The following is a 23273-nucleotide window of genomic DNA, read 5'->3' on the forward strand; positions in this document are numbered from 1 at the left end:
TCCCGCGGCTTCTGCATCAGTTTGAGTGACTTAGTGCACTGACCAATGAACACCAAGCTCTACCTACATGAATGACACTTCATTAGTTCCTACACCAACAGTCACCCCACCCTCTGTCTCTCTAAACACTGGTCAAACACAAATACACACAGAGTTTCTATGGCTCGACAGCAGGGTGATATCAAGCCCTGGCAAACTTTTTTTGCCCCTCAAATTACATTCAGGGCAAGGCTCTGAATGACCCTAATGATGCCACTGGCTGGAAGCATATATACACTTACTTCCTTATCGAGAAATTCTGTATCAGGCCTCGTGCCCCGACCACCACCGTTGCTAGATCTAGGTTGACCAGAGAAGAGCAGAGCATATGGAGATGGTTAGTTAAAGAAACATCAGAGGGATTTAGCTTTACATGTCTGAGCTAAGTCAAACCCAGACTCAGACCCCGATGAGAAGTTTGTTGGCACCAAAACTGGCAACTAGCAGATGTATCAGAATAATAGGTGAAGTTAGCATCTTGTTTACGTTAATGTTGTTTGTTAGCTTGTAAATGACAGTGGCTGACACAGAGTTTTATATTCACAGAGATTTATGCTAATGCAAACCATTGCTCTCTGTACTGAGAAGGTTACAGTTTATTTTGACGGGATTGGTTCCTTAGGATTGTGACGTATGAAACCCTGGCTGTCTGGAAATACTCAGCCATGGCATTGTTTAATTATTTCGCTCATGATATGTTTTGTATTATATAAAAAACACTATATGCACATGTTAAGAAGGTTAAACACTTGATTTTTATTGGAGGGGGTTTTAAATTTGCAAAAACAACAGTATTGCCCTTTAATAACAGAGCAAAATGTCATACTATTGTTTTTCATTAGATCCAGATAAAAGGACTCAAACACTGGATAAAATTGTTCATCTGACACACCAAACACCCCCCTTCTTCTTCAGCCACAGATCAGCCTGATTATGCCTGACACAAGGGAGGAAGAGGGATTATGGATTCAAGCATGAGTGGCTGCTGAATCCATGCCTGCCTCCTGGAGAAATGCAGATTGTCTGCTGTTCCTCCTCCACACCTTCTGTCAATCTTCTTTCTATATACAGTATCTCAAAAAATATACCGGAAAGATTTGTCAATTGTTAATAAGAAGTCCCTCCAATCCATACCTGCTACGTCTTCTTTCCTGATTCTGGCTTTGTTACACCACTGACTCAATGTGAGCCCTCTGAGCTCTGTAAGGCAAAGAGGAATAAAGTGTTCTCCTAATAGGCACCTGCCTTTATTCTGATCTTGAGTTGGAAGACAGCAGGGTTTTGTTTCAGATATACTCTGGACTGTATTCTTACTCCTTTTTATCCATTTTTTTTGTATGTGCACCAACATACATAACAAACTCAAACCTCTAGCAGCTAGAGTGAAGTATGATACTTACAGAGGTGATGTGGCCCCTTGAGGTGGGTCAAGCATGACACGATGGTTCCCTGGTTCCCACAGTGTCATAATTGTTTTGTTTGGAATGCATTATCTCTATGATGCTGTCTGAAGTGAAGCTGAAAGAGCTGCATTTTCCAAGTGAAAGTCATATGAGGATCACGGAGACTGTCCGTTTGACAAAGAGAAACTCTGATACGTGGAGAAGACAGCCAGGGACACAATGAACAAGACCTCTTTTAGAAGCCTCTCTCTTAACACTAAAGAAAAGTCTCATCTTACAGATTCCTTCAAAAGTTTTAACTAACCAGATTTGTATAAATGTAAAATGATTTAGCTGAAAGCAGTTGAAGCTGCTTATTAAATCAGAATCACTTTACTTTTCTTCTCCTGTTTAGTTGTTCTGTTACTTTTTTCGGCAGTTTTAATCCTTTTTTTTATTTCAAGGACGCATGTTTCAATAATACATGTGCTGTGGCTTTGAAATGACGAAACAAAAACCTTACTAATCAAAAAGACTAGTTTCTATACAGCTGATGTAACTCTGATTTAATCTGTTTGCAAGAAACCTGAGAATCATACATCCACTTTGGAGGAAGCAATGAGGAATGTAGTTCACGTAAACTGTAGCATGAACCATGCAGTTTACCCTTTTTTTTTATAGATTTAAACATTACCATTTAGAGATTAAAGATTAAATGTGCATTCAATAAGAGTTCTTTAAATGCAAGATCAGTCCTTACCATAACGTAAAGAACATAAGCGATCTAGAAGGAGAGAAATTTGAAAGGGATTTAGCTGTATCCCCTCTGAAGACAAAGTTCAACTGAGGGATTTTCCTCCACATTTGCAACAGAACAAATTCAATCTGAATACATATTAGTTTAAAAAGAGGATCCAGTTGTTTTGAAAAAGGGAGAAAAGGAGACAAAAATCTAACAACAAAGACCAATACTAATTTTTGATATTATACTAATTGTCAAGTTTCTAACCTTTTAAAGATTTAAATAATTCAACAATTCACTAAGAATATCTATCTGCAACACTGGTAGAAATACCAAAAACAACTCACCGTGATTTTTTTCCCTAGCTCTTAAGCTGTTTTTGTGCAAAGATCATATGAAATATCATCAAAGACATCCTGAGAAAATCAACAGAAAGATATTGACTATACTGAAGGAAAGGTTAGAGAGTGGGAAGATCAATTAAAGAACTCTGAGAATTGAATAATCTCAGAATACCTAAAAAGACACAGCTAAGGTTCAGCTACTGACTGATTATATCACTGGATTGTTTTGTCAAGCTCATATTGTCTGAGTTGGGTCTTTATGACGCTGGTGTAATTGGATTGAGCAGGAAAACAAGTCCTGTTTTGTGTTAATTATGCCAGTTAATGGTGGTGTCTTGAAGACCACTGTATGTTAAATACCATCTTCAGTAAGTTTTCAGTGGTGAAATGACAAATTACCATATGAATAGTGACAATACTGAAACTCTGGGGAAGTTTGTACTATCATACATATTCATATTCATATTAGACAGTTTCTGAATAACAGAGGCATTTAAGGACAATGAAACATTATGTGCATAATTTTATATTTGCAAGCAATGTAACCTAACTCCTATTTTTTTTTTCAAGTTACTGAAATTAACATCGTGCAATGCTTTCACAAGATAAAACCGAATGGAAGCCCTTATCTCATAATTATGACTTAGTATCTCATGATTACAAGAAAAGATCTCATAATTATTAGAAAAGGTTAATTTGGTTATCAGTCTTTGCTATTTGAGAAGACAGAGGAATTATGGAGCTACTTGATTTAATCTGCTTCTCTTTCCCTCTCGGTTTAAGATGGTGGGAAGTATTAATGTCACTGAGGATGGTATTAGTATTATTTGGCAAGTTGTTTCTTTTTATATGGAAACACATTGCATTCACAGAAGAAAAATCTTGTAATTACTATCTTATAATTGCATGAAAAGATTTCACAAATACAAGATCCTTAATCCTAATGATCCTAATTATGAGAAAACTATCTCATAATTGTGAGATAATGTAGAATTAAGGTTACAGAAATTGGAACACTTCAGATCTCTACAGTATTGCTGTCAGTACATCCAATGGTACATAATAAAAAGTAAATGTTAATAGCTCATTTGGCTCAATTAATTTTCCAAAATGTAAACAAATATAGGCAAAAAAAATTGTTGTTGCCCACAACAGTGTAACTCACTGAATCTGTGGCAACATTATATACTACTTCCTGTTTCTGGTAAAAGTTTACAACTTTTCACAGAGAAGACTTTTAACGTTTAACATTTTCCAAAATACTTTGTGACATTAATATCTACTACTGTCTCAACCCAGGGAGTCAGAGATGAAGTCAAGGTGAAGAATCAACACCTCTATGAAACAGTTTGAACAAAAACTGAACATTATGACCATCATGAAGGAGGATTCATTGCAGAACTGTTAGTTTTAGCTAGATGTACCTAATAAGCTGCCAACTAGGGATATAGGAGAAGTCTATATAGACTATATAAGCATCATGCACGTATGCTTTTGTGCTTCATTTTTGCCAACAAATGTGTTATGAGTATGTCCGATTCCAACCAGTGACAATAGCTTAGATAATTCCAAGCGCTGGCATTGTCCCATTGTAACACAGGCATTGTTTAAATGCTAAAGCCTGATTTTGAGATGCTTGACCCCTGGACACAGACACATGAAAGGCCTCCTATTCCACCAGTGTCTGCACCTGGACAGGAGTCCATGAGCCCTCTGGAACACTGCCCAATAAGCCCATTTGGTAACCCACCCATGGTTTATGCAGTACCAGATGGGAAGAAACTAATATTAGCACAACACCATCAATAATCCACCCTCGTCATATGGAGACAGATTCTCCTCCATCCGAGGCCATAATTGATGTCTGCAGTTAGATGTGGATAATGTTTTCATGTTGCATGAATGACAATTAAAAAGAACCAGCTGGTGAACTGACACTAGACATATCAGACTCATTGACTTATGATGTGTCACACATGGATAATCCCTGTGTCATCATGATCAGAAATGAATAAGAAGGAGGTAGAAATGGTTGAAGCTAAAAACAAAGATTAGTATTTCAGTAGTAAATCTCTCTTTTCAAGCACATGAATTTAAAAACTGTTCACTGGTTCACCAAAATGAAACATCTCAAATTTGCTTGGGTCAAAATTTTATGCAGACATTCATGGTGAGCAGACATGGAGTCACTTTACCGATCCGATCAGCTCGTTCCTCTTCAATTCAATTGGATTAGTGCAAAACTCCAAATACTTACAAAACTAATAACATTGGCCTCAGCTATACTTTGTATTCACTGCTGATTAGATCATGTTAGCATGCCAACACGCAAAACTAAGATGGTGAACATAGTAAACATTACACCTGTCATTGTCACCATTGTCACTGTGAGCATGTTAGTGTGCTAATTATAGCATTTAGTTCAAAGCACCGCTCTGCTGCTATGGCTGTAGGCCATTAACCTTGCTAACAAGATGTGATTATGTTAAAATGAGCAGTATGCTGCTAGACCAGATTTTACTACATCATGACCTACTTTCATTCCTAACTTCCTTTTATCTGAAGTCAGAAAAACTTCAACTATCTTAACACCTTTGAAAAATTTTCCTCTGGTTGTGGAACTCTAATAAATCTTCTCGGCGAAGCCAAAGGTAAAGCTGTCATTGACAGAGCCTAACTCAAGGTGTGAAGATAATAATGACAACACACTAACAAATCTCCATTTACATACACCCACTGTAGTCTCCACAGATTCAATTAGGGTACTCTCGCAACATCTTCTTGTGGGTCACTAAATGAAATAGGTCATGTGGACGTGTAAAGTGGTAAAAGCACAAACAGATGAATGGAGCTGAGAAAATTTGGGGTGGTGATGATGATGAACAGAGTGTGTCCTGAAAAACCTGTTTCTGTATAGATTCATTTGCAGCCTGACACTTTCTGTTGACTCTAATGCAGCTGTTGTGAGTTCACAGCTGCAAATATCGATTCAACTATAACATAACCACAAATCTACACCTGTAGCTGGGTTGGAGTGTGGAAGACAAACTTGACTGTCAATTACAGAGATCTTCAACATTGAATAAATCCAAGATATGAAATATGTGCACCTAGGAATAAATGCAAATATACATATATATTTAGTGTGAGAAGGACATTGCGAAAGATCATTTTTATTTTAGTTCCAGAAGTTTTTATTTAAAAAAAAAAAAGTTCTTTTCCCATCTGTTTTTATTTCTCAATGCAATTTTTCATGAAGTGTTTGTCCGTCAATCAAGACAAACAGAGCAGAGCCAGATACAGTATGTAACTGGCTGTCTGTTCATTCAGATCAAAGCATTTGGTAAATGTTGAGTGTTTGTGTTGATTCAGAAGACGATTCATTCCATACTTATGTATTTTAGTTTTGAACACCTTTGATTTCCACAATATCGGTAAGTAAAGGTAAAGATAAATGGATTGTATGCAGTGGCAGGAGAAGTATTCAAATCATTTTACTTAATTAAAAAGAAATAAACACGATATAAAAATATTCCTTTACAAGTAAAAGCCTTACATTCACAATTGTACTACTCTAAAGTAAGTAGTATTCATTATGCAGAATAGCCGCTGCCAGTGATATATTGTTATATTTTTGGATAGTAGAATGTACAATATTTACCTCTGAAATATAGTGAAGTTTAAGTGTAAAGAAGCATAAAATGGAAGTATGCCAAAATTGTACCTAAGTTCTATACTTGAGTAAATGTACTTGGTTACCTCCCATCACTGATCATATGTCTTTATGTCTTGGTAAATCAATAATCGTATACAACACATCATTGAGATTGTAGTATCAATCTTGCCATCAGGTGTCACTATTGTTCACTTTGTGTGGTTTCCTCTCTGTTGCTCAGTTCTTTACAAAGCCACTTTGATACTATTTTACATTAGATGCATTTCACGTCTTATATATATTATATTGTCTACTCAGATATTGAAGTTTGTTTGTATATGATTCCATTTTTGTAAAGCACACAACACTTTTCAAAGATTACCTTAAACTGAAGATTACAGAAAACAAGTCATTGAAATTACACTATCATCATCATCACAATTAAACTCATCTAGGTAAAGTCCAGACAGATATTAACATCAATATTTATATACTCAACAGGCTCACAATGTAACAATGTAATACTGGTCTATTTACTGGTGTAGGCCCGTTAAGAGAAGTGCCTGATAAAGACACAAGAAAATCTCCTTCATCCAATTCCACTGCAAAGGGAGCAACAGCATATACAGTGCTCGGAGATCTACGAGAGGAATGACAGAGTTGAAGAACAGGTTTGTCAGAGACCGTTTCCTTTCAGAACGGCTGTTCCAGTTAAGCGCATGCTGACGCACTGAGGTCATTTCACTGAGAAATGGAGAGAGTGGGGAAGGAAATGAAAGCGCTGCTGTTTCTTCTTTTTGAGTTCTCAGAGGACTGTTTGACGAGAAAACATCTGACAGCTAACCGATGGAACAGCTGGTATAACTGATGTTGTGTACACTGTGTGGTCTTTCTCTCTTCAATACCAGTACAGGTCCTTCTTGTCCATGCGCCGTTCTGTCAGAGAGGAGACAAAATGTCAATGATTGCTAAGCAAGTTACCAAGGTTACCGACGACGAAATCAGGAACTAATTGGTTATTAACCAATTCTTAAAGAACTCCGAATATAATAGGTGGTCTGCTGTCTAATGATTAGCGCCTACATATCTGTAAACCCCCATACTGACCACTTTGTACTTCCACTAAATAACTCTGCATCAGGTGCAAAATGACCCGTAATTGCTGCTTTCAAGTAAAGAAGCAGTGCATCATACCTACTCTCTGCGAGTGCATCATGACCAACTAATGAATATGAATGTTAATGTGAATGTGCTCTGGATTTTTTTTTTTAAATTACACTTTAGCTGTCTCTCAAGTATCATAAAATGCTTTCCTAGGAAGAACTCAGCTGGTAGCTACTTATCTGTTGAGTAATAAGATAATTGTATTTTCATTAGAGGGACAAATAAATAGAAACACATGCTTAACATAATAAGGAAGAAAAATTGGTGACATGCCATTTAGTAATTGACCAGGAGTTCCCCTTAGGCACTTTGTTAACATATTTTCATTAGTTCCTAACCAAGACAAGCCTCATGGCATCAGCAGGGGTGTTTGGCTTTGGAAATCTCCTCCAGAACCACAGAGGACAAATGATTGTTTTTTAGTATGTAGATCCTCAGATATGTAATGATTAGATACTTACCATTGGCATAGTACTTAACACTCAGTTTTTAGTAACTAATTATTACATTTTATATAATTATTGCTTCACAGGTAGAGGAACTCCTTGATATGTTGCTTTCTCAAACTACTCAGGATCTAAAGTGTTATCTATCTGAGGTCCAGGTATTTTCATTTCACTGGTTGGAAAGTTTTTTTCCTAAGATGCTGTATTCTAGCTGCAGTGCTTACCAGGTTCAAATCCTACAGCTGGGTCCACAGACTCTCTAAACCCTTGAGGCACCGTCCAGCTGGGAATCAGTTCTGGCTTGGAGCTGGACGCCATGCTGGGTCCCATCTCACCCCTGTCACTATGCAGCAGGTTGAGCAGGGATGTGGCGTATTGCTGTCCAGTAACACTCAACCCTTCTGGCGACAGGGAGTATGCAATAGATGGCAAACCCGGGCCCTGTCCTGCCCTGGCAGCGAGCGAGTGCCATGGGCCAGGAGTGTTGTCTGCAGGGCTGAAGTTTAGAAGGTGTCCTGGTACAGGAGGGGGCTGTGACTCTGTGTAAGAGTCCACAGCGAGGCCCTGACAAGGGCTGTTGTCTTCTGCAGCAGACAAAGAAAGAAGCCATGCAGTGAAGATGACGGAGATTGACTGTCTTGTTTGTAGTCAGGTACATCATACACTGTTGATTTTATATGCTTACCCAATTTAATAGTTTTATGGAATTTCTTTGCCTTTGCTCCAGGAGCCATGGCCTTGTAGTCTTTACTGAGAGCTCGGGTGAAGTGCGCATCCACCATGCTCTTGGTGTCCCCCTGGAAATAAGTCAGGATGACACACCGAGAATGCTCCTCCACCTTCACAGCTCTCTGAGTTTCTGTTCTATCCTCCATGGGTCAGTCGTGACTGAAAACAGTGTAAACAAGACTCAAAACAAGACTCAAAACAAACAAAACTCTTCTTAGTTGGATTAAATTCCCTCCTTATCTGTTTATCAGAGGTATTTTCAATTTAATTTGCCCTGGATGATTCACAGTTTCCCATAAACTGTCCAAACATTTTAGACAAACACAAACAGTTAGGGTACAGAGGACACAATTTATTTCATAATAAATTTTATGACTCAGAAATTTTGTCTTTCAGTAACATCTTACAGCCACAGTGCACAGGAACCTCCTCAGTGGAAAGTGAGTTTGTATAATAAGCTTAGAGATAACAACATTTGCATGAATTTACTTTGTAATCTGTGAAAAATGAGCAGTGGCATCTGGTTAGATATTTAAACATCCAAAAATAAGAAATAATATATATATATGAGGGTTTGCACAGGATGTTTGAATGAGTTACTGAAATGAGTTACGAATGTTTTCTTTTGGGGGGGGGGGCATTTCATCAACCACTGGAATTAAAATCTACATGTATACGAAGCAGTGAACATGTAGTCAGATAAAGACAATGTTTCAAACCTGTTAACTTCTAACCTGACTTGTGAATCAAGAACCAAATGATTGCATCGTTATTGTTTCATGTACACATTCATATTTTAAGGAACTAGCTTCCCTTACCTGACCTGATGATTGACCAAAGATAACCGGGGAGTACGTCCTTGCATTGACTGGTTCATCAAAGCATAGATGAGCAGCGTCCAGAATTGTTGGAGAAAATGTCACCTGGTTTCAGCTTAAACATCAGAGTCATCGATTAGATTCGAAGACCTGACATCAGTTGCCTTTCCTTTCTTCCTTTACACTACAAAACATTTCACTCAAAGATCCTTCAAACTCACTTGATGTGTTGAACTGGGAGGGCGTGTGATGGGCAAAGACAGCTATGAACAGAATGCCATCCAGCAAGTTCCTCCAGAACATGAAGGACACATTATTAAAACATTCCTCTCTCTAAAAGTTGTAGACAGTTTTGGTTATATAAAATCAACATCATGGGTATTAGAGTGTAAAGTAAAACATCTTTAGCTGTAATATAATATATAACATGAACATGTTACATCATACAGGTTTTTACGAATTACACGCATCAGGTTTTAGCACTTGTTGTAGAAAAAACACCTGAAGAGCCAATGACCTCTTCATGGCTTCCATGGTTTACTTGTGGATTCTAAAAGTAACCTTTGGCATCTTTTTATACTTACTGTGATGATAACAGATCACACTGTGTTTCACAACAAAGTGGCTTTTTATCATTTAGAATATTTAAACATTCAGTCTGATGTAAAATAAAGGCCAACGTTTCTTTTTTTACAGGTCTTAAAAGTAAAATTCATGATGATTGAAAGTGATTTAGCTGCTTCAGTTTCGGGGTCCTGGTGTTGTTCCTGCTGTCACGTTGTCATATTTGAAGGGAACACTTAAATAGGAACGGATATGTGTTATTTTAATCATCTAGATTAAGGATGGTATTTTAAAAAATCCTCAAAGGATATAAAAGGAGAAAAAGAAACCTTGTGTCTTAAGAAAAATAAATAAAATAAATTGAGAGCAACTGTACAGATAGATGGCATAACGTCTTACAAATGACAAAAACACCTTTGATTTCAGATATTGTTCTTTTCATTCTGTTTCCCTTAAATGGACATCTCTTATAACTTCCACCTCCATTTAATAATTACATGACTATTTTTACATATATAATCCAAGCAACAGCCATTCAGTTTTACACTAAAAGTCGTCCAACAGAGATGGAGCTGTTTATTCTTGCATCGTTTGCTGAATTGGCTTTCTGACCTCTGACCTGGCAACAGTATGTCTCTACAATTAATTGGTACTTGTTGCTAATGTAATGCTGGCTACCTACTTAGGTTAGCAAATTCAAAATTAAGAAAACTACAGACAACAAACAAAAAGTGCAGTCAGTCAGCTTTACTTTGAGTGTTTCAGTGGGTGTATTTAATTAGCAGAAAAAGACCTGCAGCCCAGGTACAAATACAATGCATAAGGGTTATAATTGCATATGTTTGCTGGTTCTATGAATTCTTCAATGTGTATCCACTGCCACACAGGGTCCCCAAACTTATTCTGCTTAGGGCCCCAGATGTACAGGGCCGGCCCAGCTGGGAGGAAGAGCAATACAGAATGACACACACAGAGGCCACTCATGCCCCCTGGTGGTGGTGATTTGGTGCTGATCCTGTGGAAGAGTCGGAGACCTTCCTGATGGTGGACGTGTCGTCAGAAGCAACTGAGTCAGAGTTAACAAGATTCTTCTTTTTGTTGCGACTACCCACTGTTATGGAGCGGCTCCAGTCTGACACACAGGGAGCAGAAAAGAGAAAACAATGTGTCATACACTGTTGAAGTACTTCTCTCCACCATGGGGCATTATACTGTAATACCATATGACCACCAGCATTGCTCTGCTTTACAACAGGTACCTGAGTTATCACTGAGTCTGAAACGTCCACAGCACAAGTGGATTCTCCACTGTTTCCTCACATTTTCCTTCATCAAACAGTGGAACAAAAAAACAAAGAAACCTGGGACACAAGAGCAGAAATAGTAGACAGTCTTCGGTCATTTTATCACTTATTTTTTATATATATAGAAGCATAGCAGTTCTGTTATTATTTTTTGTGTTTCTTTAAGCACTTGCTTTTATTTCATAGTTTCATGATAATATATTACTTTTAACAACACGCTTCAAAGTGCAGATTTCTCCACATTTTGTCAAAAAAAACAACAACTCATAATCACATGCTGCTATATGAGTTAAAGAAAAAGGATTTTATAACCAAGGTCATAAATTGTAAATGCGTGTAAAGCATGGTGATAAATGTCCAAACAATCATGTGAACAACATGACATGTGAACAAATTAGAAGAAAGATTTAAAAAAAAACAAAAAAACCTGAGTCTAAACATTTTCAATTTAATAATGACTACAGCTCATATTTACCCTGGAAAGTGTTGAAGATGGAGAACAGGTACATCAGGACCACTTTGCCTGGCCCAAAGGAAAACAAGCCCATTGACCACGTCAGGCCTAACAGGACAGTGAGACTAGCCACTGCCCTCAAGTCCTGCAGAGAGCTGCGGCTGTTTGCTGAGGACTTATTGGCCCCCATCTGTCTGATCTGAATCAGAACCACGATGAAGACAGAGATGTTGCACAACAGGATCAGAAGAACAAATGCCACCACCGTCACATAGAAGAAGACGTCATTCTGCAGCCAACAGCTGGAGGTAGGAAGACAGTCATGTAATTTACACTGGGATTTATGATGAATGCCATCAACTATATTTCTTCTTTGTCTTTGTTTTTTTTTTTTTGCTTGTTGTTGTTTGATGAAATTTTTTCAATATCCATGGTAGATTTTTATCACACAATTTAGACATGATGCTCTCAAAACAGAGATGGCCTTTTCTGATTTCCACTAAAGCCCAGTGCTTGTTCTTACAATTGGTCAGGGGATTGAAGCATGACTGCAGCCTCCTCAGCCACAGTGTTGCCGTAGGCATCTTTATCTATAGCCAGCACCAGGCTGACTATGACCAGAGGAATACCTGTGAAAACACACACAAAAACCTCTGATTCATTCTGCTCACTCAGATCAGACTAAGCTATTCCCACACTGTGAAAGAAATAAAATTCCTAAATATTTTTATATTTTAATAAGAAAAAATGCAAATCAGCAATTTTAAAAACTTAAATCCCCAAACTCACTGTTCATGTCAAACTCTTGGATCATGTCAAACTCCATGGTTATGCTTTATTTTATAGGTCTATAAGTTCCTAATAATTTCCAAAAGCTTCCTGAAAAGAACTATGTCATTTGTAAAGTGTGGGTAAAATAGACATTGTTGTATTTGTACACTTCAGGTCAATGAAATTTAAAATGTATTTCTATTGTATAACGCAGAGAGTCTTAACTGAAAATGCATACATGTGAAACTTCTCTACAGGCAAGGATAAAGAGTAACATTGGTAACGATAAATGAGTGATGAATAAAGTAACTTGTGTGTAAGTGAAGCTCTTATTTCAAGGACATTCCTCCTTTCCCTATAATTAGTACTAAATTAAATAGCTATTTTCAGGATACTTATAACTGATATTATTGGGAAATTATTCCGAAGTCATAAAACACAGTCCCCATCCCAATCAGCCAATCAAAGCCAACGGACCCTGGACTTTTGCTTCTTCAGTAGGAGTTCTCTCTTACCCCATCCTACAGCGCAGAACTTGAGAATGTAAGAAGGAACATAGATGTTGAAGACTTTGACCAGGGCGAGGTACATGTGCACAGCCTCCAGGCCCATCCAGGTGAAAGAAGCCAGCATGAAGTAGTGCAGCGATGCAGCAGTAGCGATGCACAGACCATAGTTGGAGAAGGATGAGAGCCAAGCATCAAGAAGGAAGATCATGTTCAAGCCCAGCAGGGCAGCTGACAGGTTGATGAGGATCTTAGATGGGTAGTCCCGACGCAGCTTCCTGAAGCGTACGAGATAAAGATTGAGAGACTCAGTGATAGAAAGATAAATGAAAAGTCTTATTAGAAGCTTCAAGGTTTTATGACCACTATTTGTAGTATTTTAATTATAATTAACAAATACTAGTTTTTTTCTGGAGTGTCATGATGATTTCAAGATTTTGCTCATATATCAATATATATACAATCCTCCTCCAGCCTCTTTTACGATGGGTTTCAATATGATAAGTCACTACGTTAGTGTCATTGTATGTGACTTACTCAAATGCGAGGTAGCTGATTAGAGTGATGCCCAGAAAGATGGAGGATATACCACAACCAAGATATGAAATCACAGTCAGAATCTTACTGTCGGCCTCACCGATGGGGGTTCTAGACACATCCTGAAACACAATATACCGACAGGGCGAAACTTATATTTATAATCAATATTTGTCAAATTTTAACACATCCAATATTAGCATCCCCTGGTGGTAGTATAAAATAAAAGACATTATGGCAAGCAGCAGTTCAAGCTGTCATCTTGCATCAATGGCAGAAAAAAAGCAGTAACCAACTGACTACACTGTACACATTATGTTGGCGCTTGAGGAGGTTGTTTGTTCCCTGGTTTAATTTATAAAAAGCCGACCAATGACTCACCAGGAGCACAGCGAAATGTGTGAGGTGATCACAGTGACAGCTGGTCTGATAAAAAGAAACACTGTGGGTTTCACACCCTTTGTTGTTCCAACCACCCTGCCCACCTGACACACACACACACACACACACACACACACACACACACACACACACACCGATTAAAAACACACACAATGTTTGATTATAGACTCAGAAGGTTAGGGTCCTTTACTGATTCATGTCACTGGTTCCCTATAGATATAAAATGTATAAAATACTTAATGCTCAACTCACTGTTCTTCAGGAAATCCCAAAACATACATTCTACATTGTCTTCTGGCTGTAAAAAAAAAAAAAAAAAAGAAGAAAAAAATTGAAGTGAGTCAATTTCAAAACCTTTCTTCTTACTGATGAACTGAGCAGCACAGTAGAGTATAGATACAGTAATTTCCCACCTGTTTGGGTGTTAGATGACTGAGGGTCACCACCACTCGATCCTTCAGGTTCCTGACATGACTGTTATTGATACTGGCAGATACTATATAGGAGTTCAATGTCCAGCTGCTCTCTGTTGAATTGGTTGTATATGGGTCCTGGTAAAAGTTAAGTAATGGTTACATTAGCTGTGGCAGGAATATAAATTACAGTACATAAGCAGTGGTAGCAATGTTGTATTCAGGTCATTGATCAATAAAATATGCTACAGAGAGAGCAGATTTGTCATATTTAAAGTACAGATTTATTTAATTTAAGTTATGGTTTTAACAGAAAATACAATCAGTATAATACTATATTTGTTGGTATAATTTTACATTTTACATCAAATATGCTTATTCACTTTCTTGCTGAAAGTTAGATGGAAAGACCAATGCCACTCTCGTGTGTGTGCGGCTAATGTGAAGTTATCCAGCCTGCAACCGGTTAGCTTAGCTAGCTTAGCTTAGCATAGAGACCAGAAACAGGGGGAAACAGCTAGCCTGGATCTGTCCAAAGGTAACAAAATCTACCCGTTGTATCTTATTTGTTGAATCAAGTTTTTCATTAGATACCTGACAACCATAGGAAGTCATTGCACCCCGATAAGAAATAGTCACACCCACATAACCTCCTGTAAAACCAAAAATTAAAGTGAAAAATGTTTCACTTTGGTTTTTAGAGAAAGGTTAAACAAACCTTTTATAATGCATCAATTATTGAGCTTAAGAGGTGCTGGCATGTGGATTTTGTTACCTTCAGACAGAGCCAAGCTGGTTGTTTTCCCCTGTCTCCAGTCTTTATGCTAAGCTACATTAACCCACCTCCTGGCTATAGTTTCATGTATATCCCGAGCAACGGTATCAATCCTCTCATCTAACTTCAGGAAAAAAAAGTGAATACTCTTCCAACTGTTGAATTAAAATGTCACAGTCATAAGCATAATGTGGTCTACATATAATGTTGTAGTTTCCTCAGTCTTTCTCTCAAAGAAGAGGAAGTAAAAGACAATAACAAATGAACAAGATGTCAAACAATAACAAAAGAAGAGTTAAATGAGGGTACCTGAAAAAGATCATCTGTCCCATAGAACTGAAACTGAACTCGAGTTGTATTTCCTTTAAAAAAGTTGTGGAGCGCAGAGGGCAGAGAGATAGTTGCATTTGTGTCTGGGAGTGGTTTACTGACAAAGCTCTGGTTTACAAAAGTCTGAAAAACAAAAATAATAATTCTGATTATAATAATTGGGAATCACACTGCCACATGGTATTTATAACATTTGTCTCCTCTGTCAAAAATGGTGTGTCAAATCTAAATCTGGAAATGTAAGCTGCTTTTTGTTGACTACCAGGTTTTCCATTTTTGTCATTTGCTTCCTCATTAAAGTTTAATGTGCCATGAAAGCTTGAAGCAACGTCTGTTCATTAACACAATTTCCCTATTGTCCAAGGACATTAATGCAACATAAGTTGTCCTCAAATGGCCAGGTGGAACAAGATCTCACCTTTGCAGTTCACATATACAGCTCATTAGTAAAATTTGTGTCATCACATTCATAATGTCTTACATTTGGAATCAGGAGAGATGAATCGAAGGAGACGCCAAAGGTGAGGCCAGTGAATCCATCTGCATCTGTGTTGACCATGGAAAGTGCCAGTGAGGGAGCTGTTAAAGTTACAGATTCACCTAGGAAGTCCATTTTGTTCCCCATTTTATCTGTAAGATTAAGGACACTGTTGCCAGGGACAACAGACAGAAAGATTAACAAGAAAATAAGTGTAGAAAAGAAAAATCTTGCATACGAGTTTGGAAGTCTTTGTTCATATTTACTGACACAAACCAGACACCCACTTCCCTCTATACTTACATGTTAGCCACTGGTGTGACATTGGTTTTGGAAAGCAGGATATCACCAATCATAGTGAGAATGTTAGCACCAACAGCAGGTTTGATGATGCTGATATCAACCACTTCATTGAGCTTATCCACCACTGAATTCAGCTCAGAGGAAGAGAGCTCTGCACATTCACCTAACTGGATATCCACAAGGTTCTGAATTATGTCCACAACCTCAGCTGCGTTACCTAGAAATCAATAATGTCATTAATTCATTTTGTTGTGTTTTGCCATGTTGCCATGTTATGGTTTTATTTAGATGCAAGAATAAAAAATTTAGGAGTTTAGTAGCTTTTAATAGCTTTGGTAAATGCTGTTTCAGAAAGTGCAATTTCTTTTTATACAGTAAGCTATTATAAGTAATGGTAATTAACCAGACTGTATGTGACTAATGCTCTTACCAGTGGTGACTGTGATATTGTCAATGTCTGACATGGTCACCATTTGGTTGCAGTTTGTCATATCAGGCTTGGCCCAGCTGGTCATGTCAGTTTCAATGTTTAACTTACTGAAAAGAGAGAAGAATCAGAGGGAACAGAAATAAAAGAGGCAGAAGACAATAGATATTCTCTCTGGTCCGTCTCCGATTCCAGTTAAATAGATCAAAGTTGTCTGATAAAGTACACTCTCTTCAGCTTGTGAGATCATAGCCAGGTTCCAACAAGGGTGGTAGAAAATAAAAGACACCTGTTAACTGTGGATGATTGTCTTAATAATCATCAACCCAGTGTTACACAAAGAGACCATAAAACTGATTACCCATATTACTCAGTCATTGCCCGTTGAGTAATATTTGTATCAAATGATGTAAAGAAGATTGAAGTCCTTCATTACACTAATAATTCACTTATAGGAAATTGATTTTCGCCTGAGCTGCAGGCTGGCAGGGATCCATGAGCAATACGTGTGTTGGGTCAGAGCTTGTGTGCACAGTGGGAGGACTGGTTGGAACACAACATTGTAATTGAGGGAATTTTCTTGTCTTGCTGAGCTGTCTCTATGGAAACAGATTGTTCTGAGGAAGATGAACAGGATCTGTACAAGTAAATAAAGCAATACACAATAAAATCCCCACTTTCTCCCCATAGTTCATCACCAGGATGAATATCAAGCCAGATGACTCACTCTCAGGCTGGTGTGAATAACATCTTGAATATTATTTCACTTTGTCTCAATTATAAACCAAGATATGCTTTATTATTATATGAAAGACATAACGGAGTCCTTTGATTATAAACATGATAAGCAGTGCTTATAAAGAAGACTGGTTTTTGATGTGTTTAGGTCATAATTTTGCAAAGTGGCAATTAAATTTTCATTGTCTCTGGTCAAATACTAAATCCACTGGGTAAAAGGAAATTAATGTCTTACCAAAGCCTGTAAGCGCTTTGTAATTTTGGTTTTTTACATCTCATTTCTTGGTTGACTTGTGGAAATGCCTCAGGCCAAATATATATTCCATAGATTGTTGAAGTAGTTTCTTCCAAACAATTTCCTGGCACTGAAAAAGAAAAAAAAATTTAATGTGGATATGTTCCTTAACTTAACGTATCTTTCTCTTCTTATTTGTATTAGAAATTCATCTTACTTATGTGCTTGATCGACACATCCATCGCTTGAATAACAATGGAGCCATTTTCATACTTTGATGTCAATGAAGCATTTATGAAAATGATCATCTCTGCAACACTGTTAATGTTGTACTCCTGAATATGGAAGCTACAGTAATATCTGTCAATGAAACATACGATTAGGGGTAACAACAGCACTGGTTTTGAATGAAATGCAACTGAAGTTGTATACATTATGACAAAACAGGCAGCACAATTAGCTTTTAGTACAATTATTATTTTCTTTTTTTAGTCACCTACTGTTTTTGCTGGTCATGGGAAGTCTAAGGGAAGAGACACCAGAGAGATGATGAATTGTAAATATCAGCTGTTACAGTGGTAAGAGATATTATTCCTGGCATTAACCAGAGCTTGCAACTTGCTGAGCTGAAGGTCATACTCACTGTCTGTTCATCATTTTCCTCCATGTTCCTATGAAATATCACGATGAATATGAACAAACCAGAGCTTTCATATAACAAATATAAAAAATTGTATACAAATTATGCACCAATAAAATATTCCCATGCCACCCACCTGCCAACATTCTCCTTTATGATGAGATTCAGCACAAGCATGGTGTCATTCAGTGCTTCTTTCACCTAATGCCAGAACATGACAAGTCAGTGTAATCACAGTAAAAAATGTTTTCAAGTACAATAGTGTGAGTCTCTTACCCATTTTTCAATGGCATCCTTTGGGTTTGAAGGGCTGCCGGTCATACTTAAGGTCGTATTAACTCTAAAGAATGTATCAGGTCCAACTGCAGGGATGAAAAGAGACATGGCTGGTGTATTTTGTCACTATAATGACGGAATTTAAAGGGCATTATGTTCACGGTTATTATGGTTATGATTCAGGTTTCTAAAAATTAGGTGCAACCCCTTGAAGTTTTCATTTATGATGTGAAATAAGTGCTCTTAACGCTGAACCACCTCTTGCTTCCCAGCTCAGCTTGGCACCTTTTCTCCTCTCCATTCTTATTGCTGCTGTTTGCATTTGCTTTTATCACACTGACTGTTTATTTTACTCTGTTTTCTGTGTACATCACCAGCAAATATATTTGATTTGATTCTTGTTGTGTTTTTATTGTTTGATTTTTTCATGCAAAAATTTAAGAGTCTCCACTTGTGTGACAGAACAGAAAAACAAGAAGCTGCATAAACAGAATTATTTATTCAAGCTGTTTGGTGAACTGACCGGCAGTCTCATTTAGATCTAAAGGCTCTCCTGTCGTTGACATGTTAGCGGGACGAGCTGGCGCGCTTTGAGTTGGACCTGTTCCTGTGAATTAAATGACTTGATTTACAAGAAAATCCCCCAATAAAACAGCACGAGCAAACTGTTTTGCAGACTTGGCTGCTCCAGATTAGGAAAATAAATTATTCCTATCATTGTAGATGACCCAGTCACTACATGAAGATGTTTTATTCTTTCTTGCTTGCTCACCTGATGTAGTAACACCAGTGCTGACAGTCATCGGTTGTTCTGTCACCGGAGGGAACAACTCTGAAAGAAACAAATGAAATCATTAATTACAAAAGAACATTCAAATAAAGATTTAAATTGAAAATAGCATGATGTCTGACGGAAATCAAATTATTTTGATTTTCTTATAATGAATAGATACTAATTTCTTGTCATCTGTTGGGTATTTTTAGAAAAACAGAAATGTGCTCACATTCTTTATTATACTCCCTGTTTCCATTAATGTGTATATGCAACATCCTTTTAATTCAGCCACTTAACAGTTACATTGAAAGTGCATGGTAAATTGAATCACTTTAATGGATTTGGTAATGAGCACGCCTCAACATTTCCAGCCAAATCCAGAGTCTGCTTTGTGTCTATAAAGCTGAACAAATATTAAGCAATTATGTAGGTAAATACACTTCATAAAGGTCAACATCATGTGACATGAACATAAATCCTTTTTAAAGGCAATAATCGTGGTCATAAAAATATGTGTTCTGTTAATCTGTTCCCTAAAGCCCCCAAACACAACACTGTGTATGTGTATGTGTATGTGTATGTGTATGTGTATGTGTATGTGTATGTGTATGTGTATGTGTATGTGTATGTGTATGTGTATGTAAGACATGGCCTGAAATGTGCTGTACAGACGATACGTACCCACAGGAAGTATGCTGATGCTATTAGGGTCAGCCGTCAGGTTGAGGAAGTTGTAGGAGAAGGTCAAAATCAGCAGTGCAGTAATATCTGCCTGAACCGCTTCTACATTAGCAGCAGGATCCACATTCACATGGACTTCACAGCTGAAACTGGGGGTAAACCACAAAAAGCATGAGATGAATCTACATGTCAACTGTACTACACCTTTTGGGTAACATTTGCCTTTGTCCAACTTCTCTTGTGCCATGCAGCCCTCCTGTACTGCAATTATTGTCTTCCTTTTCAAGTCATTAAGTTTTTGTAGGTCTTGAAATTCGTCTTACCACTTGTCACAGATGGGGTCCGATGCTGCTTTTGATCCCTGAAGACACAAATATCTTCATTAAACGGTTGTGTGATTTAACTTACTCAATGACGGCTGCTTATTCTTAATATAATTCACAGCCACCCTGCCTTGGAACTGACCTCAGTACTCTCGTACGTCATTCATTTCCTTGGAAAATAACATTGTCTCAATCTAAAAAAAAAAAGTCTTACATCTGTTCTCTAACCAGCTGGTATTTGAGGATATTGCTGCTTCTTTCGATGGAAAATCTAAATTGAGGCCTCTTAATAGTGCTGTACCTGATGTTGTTGTACATGTAGACCAGCAGAATTATTAACCCCATGGCAGGAATGGCTGTATGGAAACACAGATAACATAAATTACAGACAGGAGTGCGGCCGAGGATTGCAGGCATGTTCAGAGTATACACTACACTGAGCCTTATACTGCACCAACCGCCTCTTGTCATGCACTGCCAATACACACACACAACTGCCATATGAGCTATTTACTAATGTATTGTAATGATATAGTATGTTAATAGCATAACACTCACAGGAGGCATATTTTGCACTGAGTACTTTTACTTTTGATACTTTAAGAATATTTTGCCAAAAAGACTTGCATGCTTTTATTGAAATGATATTTTCAATACAGGACTTGTACTTTGACTTATTTCTATACTGCAGCATTGCTACTTTTACCCACATGAATGATCTGAATACTTCCTCTACCAGTGTCAGCTGAGAGGAGTGTGTTGCCAACAAAGGTTGCATTACCTTGGAGATGACACATAGATGTCATCGACAGAAATGTTGCGAGGGAAAACGCTCTCCAGCTGATGAGAGACAACAACAAAGGTAGATTAGTTTGAAGGGCAAATCTGACTGTTCAGAGCCAATGGTTACCAAATTTCAGTGTCATGTTCAGCTGATTCTTCATACCCAACTTCTTGTGACTACTTCCGGTGAGACTGAACAGTTTCGAGGCTCCATAGATTGAACTATCAATGTCCACATTTTGATTTTGTAGCGTGACCATGCTAAAAAAAAACCAAAAGAAACAAAAAGAAAATATGCAACATTTCCAAAGAAATATTTTGACCTATCAACAGGTTTTTGAACCAGCTCCTGCTGAACTCAGGAATGTTTGGTTCACCTTTTCTTTGACCTTAAACTGCAGTTACTGTGCAGCAAAGTGTATTATTTGGGCAGTCATTCAACTCTCACCTACAATGGATTGACTTGTTATGTGAATAGGTGAGAGGAAACTCTTTGATTCATTTAGACAGCTCTAAGTCGATAACTATGAAATTTAATAGAGAGATATCGTATTGTATTTACCACAATGTAGGCTGTTGTCAGGCTTTGGAGGGCAGCTGTGTTTCCACTGCCGCAGGTCCCAGCTCACCACATCTCCATCTGCACAGCTATGGCTCTTCAGCTCCTCACCGCTCCATTCTCTGGACCATATCCTGAACAGACCAATCTCACCAAGCAACTCATTCGAAGTCTCTGGCCGCACTTTACCATCTGCATCTACATAATGAGAAACCCCCAGAGTGAGTGTGCCGTTTGGGGCCAGTCGTTGAGGCAGGCTGGGATTCAGAGGGGCCTCAAGCATAATGGTTCCATTAATGTAGGTCCTCAGCCTCCGAGCTCGGCCTGACCAGGTGAGACAGACGGAGGACCATTCATTCGATTTTAGTTCCCACGGCAGATGCTTTTCATTTCCAAACAGCCACACTTTCAGCTGTGCGTCTTTGCCCTGAAGTCCCAACTCTATGTTTCTACCTCCCGGTGCTTTGTAGGCAAATCCTGTCCACTCTGTTAAAACGTTGTGGCGTAAGAGCATGCATACACTCAGCTCCTTAAGGGCCGGTACCACAACATCTGGTTGTAGCTGCCACAAGCACGGACGGCCAGTGAAATGCACTTTCTTACCCCACAGGCTGGCACCAGCAGAGGCAGCTGACATGACACATAGGAAGAAAAGACACAGACAGATGAAGACTTACACTTCAGGTTTTTAACCATAACGATGCTGAAAGTTGTATGAGATCACACTTAAAAAAGAGCCAGACAGCCATAATGTGTGCCATCAAACAGTCAGTCATTCTCGCTTTCTTTCAGTTCAGTTCAGATCTTAATTGTCCCTTAAGTAGCAGTGAAATCACATTAACACCATAAAAAGGCAGTGAGACAGCTGAGAACATTAAAAGTTTACACACTGTATTTACAGCTATTATTGTGTGATATGATTGTACTGCTTTCAACACGGTCAAGTGCTTTAAAATCATTCTGAAATCAGTCTGAAGTCTTACTTACTCAGAAGACACACTGATATCTGTACACACAGACAGACTACTAGAGGAGACAGGGAGTTCATGGCAGCAACCAAAATACAGGGCTTTCCGTGTCAGTCAAGTGGTCATCTGCTGAAAGGTGGCAACAATTGAAAGAATAGTTTTCATTTGCGTTCACTATGAAGAAATGACACAATGATTAGGGTTATATCTCTGTGGCTAAGTAAATAACTGAGACTTACCATGCTCTTCTCTTTGCAATGGTCAAATCCAAAAGCTATTCTGTGAGATATTAAGCAATCAACACCAGTTCATGAGAAGCTGGCAGGCTGGTGTCACTTTATTTCTGTATAAGAAGACCTCTACGCCCTCTCCCTTTAGTTCTGTGAGTTACTCATTAATCACCGGCAATAAACATACCAAGCAAGCAAGATAACATTAAAACCTTGACACTGTGAAACCTTTGCAAAAGTGAATTTCAAAATTCTCTCATGAACACGTTTTACTTCTTTGTGCTCAGTTTGAATGTGCCTGGTATCAGTGTAATAGTTTTTAGTGTGAGTTTTAATGCGAATAAGTTTCCTAACACTAAGTTTAATGAATGAGGACTGATGTTGAGAAATAGTTTGACTTGACACACACCCTTGTTGGTGTACATGTTGATGACACAGATGCACTCTACATAACAAGCTTTATATTCAGGGTTGTTATGTAA

At 38.0% G+C, this 23273-nt stretch overlaps 2 protein-coding genes across 3 annotated transcripts; both read right to left on the reverse strand.

Annotated features, from left to right (window-relative positions):
* Positions 1 to 5689: 5689 nt before the first annotated feature.
* On the reverse strand, positions 5690 to 9552 carry vgll1 (vestigial like family member 1). Its single transcript, XM_022760264.1, has 4 exons — positions 9320 to 9552; positions 8458 to 8660; positions 7997 to 8356; positions 5690 to 7098 (listed from the first exon to the last, which is right to left on the reverse strand). The coding sequence occupies exons 2-4, from the start codon at positions 8645 to 8647 to the stop codon at positions 7061 to 7063; spliced, it is 588 nt and encodes a 195-aa protein (XP_022615985.1). The 5' UTR covers positions 8648 to 8660; positions 9320 to 9552; the 3' UTR covers positions 5690 to 7060.
* Positions 9553 to 10654: 1102 nt separating this feature from the next.
* LOC111232650 (adhesion G-protein coupled receptor G4-like) lies at positions 10655 to 22876 on the reverse strand. Of its 2 annotated transcripts, XM_022760262.1 has the most exons (29): positions 22801 to 22876; positions 22581 to 22690; positions 21597 to 22223; positions 21198 to 21295; positions 21033 to 21091; positions 20553 to 20607; positions 20252 to 20289; positions 19929 to 20077; positions 19245 to 19304; positions 18996 to 19079; positions 18473 to 18558; positions 18333 to 18397; positions 18200 to 18227; positions 18057 to 18079; positions 17774 to 17916; positions 17557 to 17686; positions 16587 to 16693; positions 16157 to 16373; positions 15857 to 16022; positions 15355 to 15498; positions 14271 to 14408; positions 14110 to 14155; positions 13837 to 13940; positions 13456 to 13577; positions 12928 to 13196; positions 12165 to 12270; positions 11663 to 11943; positions 11143 to 11244; positions 10655 to 11015 (listed from the first exon to the last, which is right to left on the reverse strand). In XM_022760262.1, exons 2-29 carry the CDS (start codon positions 22639 to 22641, stop codon positions 10864 to 10866), a joined length of 3660 nt encoding a protein of 1219 aa, XP_022615983.1. In that variant the 5' UTR covers positions 22642 to 22690; positions 22801 to 22876; the 3' UTR covers positions 10655 to 10863. The 2 variants fall into 2 exon arrangements, with proteins under 2 accessions (XP_022615983.1, XP_022615984.1); XM_022760263.1 differs by lacking the exon at positions 18996 to 19079.
* Between the last annotated feature and the right edge of the window lie 397 nt (positions 22877 to 23273).

Source organism: Seriola dumerili, unplaced genomic scaffold, assembly GCF_002260705.1.
Source record: "Seriola dumerili isolate Sdu_G_001 unplaced genomic scaffold, Sdu_1.0 BDQW01000331.1, whole genome shotgun sequence".
In the NCBI taxonomy this organism is placed as follows: domain Eukaryota; kingdom Metazoa; phylum Chordata; class Actinopteri; order Carangiformes; family Carangidae; genus Seriola; species Seriola dumerili.

Coding starts and splice junctions, on each gene's coding strand:
- LOC111232650 (XM_022760262.1), bottom strand. CDS start 22,641: ATGAACTCCCTGTCTCCTCTAGTAGTCTGTCTGTGTGTACAGATATCA. Junction 18,080..18,199: donor AGGAAAATGATGAACAGACA/GTGAGTATGACC, acceptor CTCTTCCCTTAG/ACTTCCCATGACCAGCAAAA. Junction 13,197..13,455: donor ATCAGCTACCTCGCATTTGA/GTAAGTCACATA, acceptor CGTACGCTTCAG/GAAGCTGCGTCGGGACTACC.
- vgll1 (XM_022760264.1), bottom strand. CDS start 8,647: ATGGAGGATAGAACAGAAACTCAGAGAGCTGTGAAGGTGGAGGAGCAT. Junction 8,357..8,457: donor CCATAAAACTATTAAATTGG/GTAAGCATATAA, acceptor TGTCTGCTGCAG/AAGACAACAGCCCTTGTCAG. Junction 7,099..7,996: donor AGCTGTAGGATTTGAACCTG/GTAAGCACTGCA, acceptor CCTCTCTGACAG/AACGGCGCATGGACAAGAAG.